Consider the following 9,701-nt stretch of genomic DNA (forward strand, 5'->3'; position numbering starts at 1 on the left):
CAACCATAGTTCTCTAATGTCTTTGTGTCCGTTAAGTGTCTAAACCTTAAAAACATCAAACAATATTAATAAAAACGTGTTTTATAGATTTTTAGTTTAGAAGACAGAATAAATTAACTACTTATTAATAAAATTAAAAATTTATTCGACCTTTTTTTTATTTTAATATAATTTGTTAATTAATTATTTATTTAAAAATAAATAAATAATATATATATATATATATAACTTAAGTTCCCATTCCAAAATTAATTGGGAGGAACGAACGATAAATTTATAACTAATCGAACACGACAAGAGCATATGGAAAAATAAATTTATTTAAAAAAAAAAAAACTAGCTTCAATTTCATCTAAAAAGAAAAATCCACCCTATGATATGAAAGGGGAACTTCATTTTCTTACCTCATTTTATTGAAGAATAAAAATAATTTATTTTTCCTTGATTAAATAAATGGTAGAAATATTGGGTTTTTTTTTTTTTTTTAATTTGTTTTATATATATATATATATATATATATATATATATAATTATTATTATTATTTTGAGATGCAAAAAATCTAAATAAAATATTCCATTTGGGGATTGTAATTTAGGAAGATATGCGTTTGGACAAGTTGATTGGTGTGTGGACAACAAGAATCAAGTCTAATCATTTCAATCACTTAAAATAAAATTTAAATGTTTTTATTGCATATAATAACTAATTTACGGTTATATATATATATATATGGGTCCAAATCCACTGCTAGTAAATATTGTCCTTTTTAGATGGATTGTGAGATCACATATAAGGAAAAGTTCAAAGAGGATAATATCTGCTAGCGGTGAGGTTGAACAAATGATGTTTATTTATTGGAAATGTTACACGATTGTGGGTGTGATGTTTGTGTAAATGAGAGGTACATGAATGAACTGAGACTAATCATGGAAGCTTTCCTTTTTGGTGTACCATGGATGTACTTTTCTTCTCGGTGGTTCAATCACGAAAACTCCAAGGTTAAGTGTGTTATGTTGAGTGATCTTTTGAAAATTTTCAAATTACTACTTATATCAACAAGGTGCAGTTTTCTTTTTTAATCATAGGAACTCTAAAGTTAAACATGCTATGTTGGGTGACCTCTTGGCTCAACAAGGTGCACCTTCTTTTTCGGTGGCTCAATTATTGAAACTTCAGGGTTAAAACATGTTTTACTTGGAGAATTTATATACTGGGTGAGAGAGGGACAAAACATTCTTGGCAAGAGTGTGGAAACCTTTCGAACTATTTTAAAACCTTGAGAGAAAGTCCAAAGAGGACAATATCTGCTAGCGGTGGGCCCCAAAAGGGAAAGCTCAAAGGGGACAATATCTACCTGCGGTGGGTTTGAGTTGTTGGAAAGCCCAAAGAAGACAATATCTGCTAACAATGGGCCCTAGAAGGAAAAGCCCAAAGAGGACAATATCTACTTGCGGTGGGCTTGAGTTGTTACAAATGATATCAGAGTCAAACATTGGGCGACGTGTCAACAATGAGGATGCTAAGCCCCAAAGGGGAGTGGACACTGGATTGAGTGCTAACAAGGACACTAGGCCCAACATTTCGATAGAAAGCAGGGACCTAGCTAGATTCTCTCTGTATGGAATGACATCGCTTCCAAAAAACATTGGGTGGAGTGCTAATAAGGACACTGGGCCCATCATTACAATGGAAGGCTAGGACAATATCGACTAGCTGTGGGCTTGAGTTGTTACAAATGGTATTAGAGCCAGACATTCAGCGGTGTGCTAGAGAGTGGACACAAGGTGGAGTATTAACAAGGACACTGGGCCTGACATTACGATGGAAGGCAGGGACCTAGCTAGATTCTCTCCGTACGAAATGACATCGCTACCAAAAACGATCGATTAAATTCTTCGATATATTCCATAAAAGTTGTCGATCGATTGAAAGAATAAAATGAACTGGAATAAGGAAAGAGTCGACATTAATTCGACTAAAGCTTAACTAGAAGCATAAATTTATTGTTCTTGGTGGAGGTTGTTGTGAGGAGATTCTTGACTCTAAAATCGAAATATTATAAGACATTGAACCGTTTTTTTAATTAAAAAAGTTAAAAGTTATGATTCGACAAATGATGTGATATCTACTAAGCAAATAGCGTAGACTCAATTATGCATGTCTCGATAATCAAATAAGAATAAACCTGACGTTACTATACATTCATTGAGAAGTGTATAAAACCTAGTTAGGCATAACTCCGCCCCATCACTCCTCTATATTTTGATTCAATCTCGTCCTTAATTGAACTCGATTTTCTACTCTCACAGTAACCGCTCAAGCCCATCGCTATCAGATATTGTCTTTTTTGAGCTTTCCCTTCTGGGTTTTTTCCTACTCTCACTGTAACTGCTCAAGTCCACCGCTATCAGATATTGTCTTTTTTGGGCTCTCTTATGAGTTTTTTCCTACTCTCACGATAACCGCTCAAGTCCACCGCTATCAGATATTGTCTTTTTTGAGCTTTCCCTTCTGGGTTTTTCCCTACTCTCACGGTAACCGCTCAAGTCCACCGCTATCAGATATTGTCTTTTTTGAGCTTTCCCTTCTGGGTTTCCCCCTACTCTCACTGTAACCGCTCAAGCCCACCGCTATCAGATATTGTCTTTTTTAGGCTTTCCCTTCTGGGTTTCCCCCTACTCTCAAGCCCACCGCTATCAAATATTGTCTTTTTTGGGCTTTCGGTTCCCCTCAAGGTTTCAGAATGCATCTACTACGGAGAGGTTTTCACACCCTTATAAAGAATGACTCGTTCCCCTCTCCAACCGATGTGGGACCTCACAATCCAGGCCCAACATCCTCGCTGACACTCGTTCCCCTCTCTAATTGATGTGGGATCTCACACCCACGAATATTTCTTTCATATCAATGTATCAAACACTATATTCTTTAAATAATAATTGATATCTTATCTACTGAGCTATGCTCAAATTGGATAGTAACCACTAAACCCTATAACCTACCAAAACCACTTATACGTTTCCTACATAACGAGTATCATATTAGACGAAACCGAGCTAAAGGTAATTGAAAGTGTTCATGGCTAGAAAAGGAGAAGACATAATTAATTGTGTTGATTTAGCATCATTGCAAGAGTGGCAAGGGCATGGGATGATGTAGTCCCCCAACCTCCAAGCACACTCCCAATAAATCATATGAATGGCATATAAATTGGTAATCTATCACCACATCACGACCCCTTTCCTTAATCATTGTTCTTTATTTATTCCCTCTTTTCAAGCCTTAAAACTAGGCTACATTACATGAATTTCAAAAAAGATAGAATATTTTTACTCAATTTGCTTGATTATATGTGTTTTTTTCTTCTACTTTTGTAGATGATATTGCTTTTGGCACGCTTCTCGAATAAAAGAGAGAGTAATCGTTCGTGTTTGACTTGTTCTAAGGGTTTCTCCTTAAGATTTTTAAAACGTGTTTGATAGAGAGAGGTTTCCACGCCCTTGTAAAGAATGTTTTGTTCCTACTCTCCAACCGATGTGGGGTCTCGTGATCCATCTCCCTTCGGAGGCCAGCGTTCTTATTGGCACTCGTTCCCCTTTTTAACCAAAGTGGGATCTCACAATCCACCCCTTTTGGGGTCAAGCATCGCTGACACTCGTTCCTCTTTCCAACTGATGTGAGATCTCACAATTCACCCCCTTTTGAAGTCCAATGTTCTTGCTGACACTCGTTTCTCTTTCCAGCTGATGAGGGATCTCACAATTCACCTCCTTCGGGGCTCAGCGTTCTCGCTGACACTCGTTTCCCTCTACCATCGATATGGGATCACACAATCCACCCCCTTTGAGGTTCAGTGTCCTTGCTAGCACTCATTTCTCTTTCCAGCCTATGTGAGATCTCACAATCCACCCCCATTTAGAGCCAACATCCTCACTGGCACTTGTTCCCCTTTCTAACCGATGTGGGATCTCACAATCCACCCTCTCCCCTTCGGGACCCAGCGTCCTCACTAGCACTCTTCCAACCTATGTAGGATCTCACAATCCACCCTTCCCCCTTCGGGGCCCAACGTCCTCGCTGGCACTCTTCCAACCTATGTAAGATCTCACAATCTACCTCCTTTGGGACCCAATATCCTCGCTGACACTCGTTGCCCTCCACAATCAATGTGGGATCTTACAATCCACATCATTCAGGGCCCAGTGTCCTCGCTGACACTCGTTCCTCTCTCTCCAATCGACGGGGACCTCACAATTACAATGTGGCTACCTTATAATATTCGTTAGATAGGGATTCAATAATTCGTATGTTTACTAATAACTATTGGATCCAAATTTGATGTACTTCTTTATACACATTCAAAGGGTGAAAAACTGTTAGCCATATTAACGTGGTTTTACCGAATATTTATCGTTCGAGTCTTAATCTACCACTTTATTCTCAAGGGCAAAAATGTCTATTCACACATATTGAGGAAAAAGAAACATAAAAATTCTCATTTTTTAAAAAATGGAAGGATTACTTTTCAATTCTTTTTAAAAAAATTGGGTCATTTTTGTCAATTACCCAAATAGTTTTTAGAGACATGAGAATTTTGGTAAATTTGGCTTAGTGGAAATCCATTTGCCATCAAATCAAAATTCAAATTTACCCTTTTAACCTCCAATAATAAGTAGACAAATTTCCCTTCTGGTAAAAGAAACCATCATCTTTGCTTTTAACCCGTCTTTTATATACTGTCGAAAATGTCGAGGTCATTAGGTACAAAATCATAATTTTGAATCATGATCCGAATCTTGGGCATGAGTCATTACAAATGGTATAAGAGCGATACCTCTCTCAGTAGGATGTGGTTCGGGGACAAACCAAGGTTAAAGCTGGTGAGCATATGAGACTCGAATAAAAAAATGGTACATCAATGAATCGAAACCACATCTGAATGAGTGTGTTCCTAAGAATACGATGACTAAGAAAGATGAATCATAGGAAGTCCACAATGTTGGGTAATTTTTATGGATGCATGTAAGTGAGGACAAGACATCCTAGAAGAACGCGTGTTTGGTTTGTGGAGATAGTGTTCACTCTTAAGAAACGAGAAGTAGGTAACATAACCATGTCATAAGGGAATGTCGAGATCATCCAATGTCAAATATAGATTCTGAATCGTGGGTCTGGATCGTTAAGAATGCAAATCGGTCCAAGATCGTAATTAATGATGAACGGATTTGGTAAAAATTAGTAGCGAAAAATCGTAGTTAAGGTTCGAAATTATATCAGAGTAGCTGGTAGATACAAGAGTGTACCCTAACTGCAAACAAAGCCATCCGAGACTGTTAGGGAGTCTCCAACTATCGTGTGTCGGTGAACTTATCTTGACAGGTAAACCGTTTTATCCGCTTTCGTAAATTACTTATTTTAATTTTAAAATTTATTATTTTCGTAAGATTCCTAATATTATTTAATAATTAGTGTTTTTTTTTATTTTATAAATCAAATCAATTTCTTTTCCTTTTTCCTTTCCGCTATTCCTATTGCCTACAAGAATAATATATAATAATATTTTAACAATATAAAAAATTATAATAATAAAAAAGAAATTAAAGTACTTTTTGTTTTTCGTATTAAAACTTTACAAATTTAGCTAATTTTTTTTTTAAAAAAAACCAATAAATTTATAAATATTAAATATATTAATGGAGAACCAAACACCCTTTATATGAGTGTGAAAACCTCTCTCTAACAGTAGATGTTTTAAAAACCTTAAGAGAAAGTCCGAAAGGGAAAGTCCAAATAAGACAATATCTACTAGCCGTGGAGTTGGATCATTAGAAATGGTATCAGAGCAAGACATCGGGCAATGTGCCAGCGAGGAGGCTCTTCCTCGAATGGGGTAGACACGAGGTGGTGTGTTAGTAAGGACGCTGAGCCCCAAAGGAGATGAATTTAACGAGACTCTTACATCGATTAGAGAAAGAAACGAGGGCTCAGCGAGAAGACTGTTCCCTGAAGAGGGTAGACACGAGGCGGTGAGTCAATAAGGACACTAGGCTTTGAAGGGGATGAATTTAGCGAGTGTCTCACATTCATTAGAAAAAGGAACGAGTGCCAGCGAGGAGGCTGTGCCCCGAAGGGGGTAGACACGAGGTGGTGTGTTAGTAAGCACGCTGAACCCTGAAGGGGGTGAATTTAGCGAGGATCCCACATTGATTGGAGAAAGGAATGAGTGTCAGGGAGGACGTTGGGCTTTGAAGGAGTGGATTGGTTCGGAAGGAGAACGACACACTCCTTATAAAAGTGTGCAAACCTCTCCCTAGATGCGTTTTAAACACTTATATTTATATTAATAATATTCCTTTTCTCTTAAGAATTGTATAATTAATTCTAGTTTTTTAAATAAAAAATAAATTAAATTAATTAAACATTTTTAATTATACGAGCTTCCTAGAATAATGTCTTGTGGTCAACGCGAAGAGCCTATGGGACACACAAAAAAAATTAGGAACCAAAATTGTATTTTTTTTTTTAAATAATACTTTCTCTCTCCTCTTTCTCTCTCTAATGAATTTGATCGTACCACCAATCTCTCCCCTACAAATACCCTCTCTCCGCCTCCCCCCACAACCTCTCCCACCACCACCGCCACCATGATGCTAAAGTCGCCGGAGCTTCCAGATTTGGTCGATGTTAACCCACCGGTGCTAATCCGGCCGGCAAACCCAACCCCAAAACACTCAATATACCTCTCCAATCTCGACGATCAAAGCTTCCTTAGATTCTCCATTAAATACGTGTTCGTGTTCCAAAAGGGTGTCAGCTTGTGCAAGCTCAAGCGCTCTCTCGCCATTGCTCTTGAAAATTACTACCCTCTCGCCGGACGTTTGAGGGTCAGCGGCGGAGGGCCGTCGTCGGAATTTGATCGGAAGCTTGAAGTAGTGTGTAACGGAGAAGGGGCGGTTTTCACTGAGGGTTTTATGGATTTCACGGCGGAGGAGTTTCTTCAAACCGCAGATACGCCGAACAGGTCTTGGAGGAAATTGCTTTATCGCTTCGAAGCTTCGAGTTTCTTGGATATTCCTCCCCTTATCGTTCAGGTTCGTTAATCAAAACCCGACATTAAAATTGCAATTTAGTCCCTATAATTTTAACAAAATTAGAATTTAATCAAAACCCAGCGTTAAATTGCAATTTAGTCCCTATAATTTCAAGAATAAATCGAAATTATATTATTTAATTAATTGAATTATGCTCATTCTGATTAAATATTATATTTTTTAATCGTTTTGTTCCATTTTCTCTCTCTAAACCCAGTGAGAGAAGAAAAAGAAAGAACTTTATTGTTGAAAGCATACATAACATGTCATTGAGAGAACACTTTCCAAGCAAAGTTTCAGCTGCTCCTTTTCTTTTGTGGTCGGTCGCAGCTTTTGGGTGGTAGAGAAAGGACTCGTTCAATAGTACTGTCTCTTACTTTTTTCACGAAAGAAAAAAAAATTAATTATTTTAACGCGCAAATATATTATAAATTTAGTCTCTTAAATTTTTTAATTTATATTTTATAATTTTCTTAAATTAATTTTAATAATAATGTACCATAAATCCCTAAACTTTTAATTGTGTCTAATATGTTTCATAAACTAGATGTAAAATTTGGATCAATTTAATATTCTTAATATTATATATATATATATAATTAATTCAGCATATTTTTAATTTGGGAGAAATTAGTATTTTTACACTAAATTTAAAATCAAATTCGAGATGTTTTTTATTTTATTTTATTATTATTATTTTTTTGGTAGGTGACAAATTTGAGCTGTGGAGGGATGATACTATGCACCGGAATAAACCACTGCCTCTCGGACGGTGTGGGTACGTCACAATTCCTGCATGCGTGGGCCCACCTCACAACTAAACCCAATCTCCCTCTACCAATCAAACCCTTCCATTTCCGCCACGTGTTCAAACCCCGCAACCCTCTCCACGTCACTTCCCCTCATCCACAATATTCCAAAACTACCCCTTCTAATACCCACAACAACCTCCTCAACCTCCTCCGTTCCCTCCCTCTCCGCCCCGTCTCCGTCTCCTTCTCCGCCGCTCAAATCCTCCGCCTCAAACGCCGTTGCATCCCCTCCCTTAAATGCACCACTTTCGAAGCCCTCGCCGCACACACCTGGCAGTGCTGGCTTCACTCTCTCACCCTCGCCACCGTCGTTCCTCTCCCTCCTCCACTTCCCGTTAACCTTCTCTTCTCCGTCAACGTTCGCCGTCGCCTCCTCCTCCCTGAACCACCCTCCGGTTATTACGGTAACGCCTTCGTACTCGCCTGCGCTCAATCCTCCGTTAAGGAGCTCAACGCCGCTGCCACCTCCGCCAATATCCACCACGGCGTCACGCTAGTTCAACAGGCTAAGGCTGCTGTCACCGATGAGTACGTGCGGTCCGTGGTCGACATGTTGGATGATAGAAGTGTTAGAACCGACATGTCGGCGAGCTTGGTGATTTCGCAATGGTCCAAACTTGGGCTTGAGGATTTGGATTTCGGCGAAGGGAAGGCGGTCCATATGGGGCCTCTTGCCAGTGATATTTATTGCCTATTCTTGCCGGTCGCCGGAGATGTCAACGCCGTTAGAGTTCTGGTGTCGGTGCCGGAATGTGTGGCCCACAAGTTTGAGGTTTATATGAAGGATTGTTGTTATAGTGACGATGAAGATGAAGATGAAGATAGAAATAATAATGATAATGGAGAACAAAATAGTTTCATATGAAAAAAAAATATATATTATATAAATATAATTATTTCTTTCCAATTTTATTTATTACAAATTTTTTTGGACTCAAGTTGGATAGATGATCGAGCAGTTCCATAGGGTTTACAATCTAACTTTAACCCTCTATCTTCCAATTGGGTTGAACTGTTCTATTGTTCTTTTTTTTATTATTTAAAAAAATCATATTGATTCACAACGTATGTTACATTAATAATTAAAATGTCAATACATCACTAACATCAGTTACAAACATTAAATATTCTTAATTTTCGTAATAATCTTAATTTTCATAATAATCTTAAAAGCAGGGTTAGATTATGATTGTATTTTTGGATTGGCTACAGTTGACATCTGTTACAAACGTTAAATATTCTTAATTTCCGTAATAATCTTAATTTTCATAATAATCTTAAAAGCACGGTGTGGTAGGGTTAGATTATAATCCTATTTTTGGATTGGCTACAGTTGACCTGATCCTATTTTTGGATTGGCTACAGTTGACTAGTTTGAAAATATGTCAATTTACAAACCGACCCAAGTTTTCAATTTTTGAATGGATGATCTAAGTTGGTCGAATTCTCGAGTCATTTGAACACCTCTACTAATGATGGCTAAACTGTGTTAAAAGTATGGTTGAACACCTCTACTAATGATGGCTAAACTGTGTTAAAAGTATGGTAAGGTAGGGTTAAATTGTAACCCTATTTTTGGAATTGATGGGTTGACTGAAACTATGTCAATTTCCGACCAACCCAAATCAGAAAAGGTCTAATTCCGAGTCATTTGAACACCTTTACTAATTATGGCTAACACTGTGCTAAAAGTATGGTAAGGTAGGGTTAGATTGTAACCCTATTTTTAGAATTGTCGGGTTGACCCGACTCAATTTATGAACCAACCCAAATCATTAAAAAAAAAAAAAAAAAAAT

General features: G+C 37.6%; 1 protein-coding gene across 1 annotated transcript; it reads left to right on the forward strand.

Moving 5' to 3' along the window:
• Positions 1–6,582: 6,582 nt before the first annotated feature.
• LOC111454229 (fatty alcohol:caffeoyl-CoA acyltransferase) lies at positions 6,583–8,777 on the forward strand. The gene is made up of 2 exons (XM_023095622.1): positions 6,583–7,092; positions 7,801–8,777. The coding sequence occupies exons 1-2, from the start codon at positions 6,646–6,648 to the stop codon at positions 8,767–8,769; spliced, it is 1,416 nt and encodes a 471-aa protein (XP_022951390.1). The 5' UTR covers positions 6,583–6,645; the 3' UTR covers positions 8,770–8,777.
• The last annotated feature ends 924 nt before the right edge of the window (positions 8,778–9,701 follow it).

This window comes from Cucurbita moschata, unplaced genomic scaffold (assembly GCF_002738365.1).
Source record: "Cucurbita moschata cultivar Rifu unplaced genomic scaffold, Cmos_1.0 Cmo_Scf00016, whole genome shotgun sequence".
NCBI lineage: Eukaryota > Viridiplantae > Streptophyta > Magnoliopsida > Cucurbitales > Cucurbitaceae > Cucurbita > Cucurbita moschata.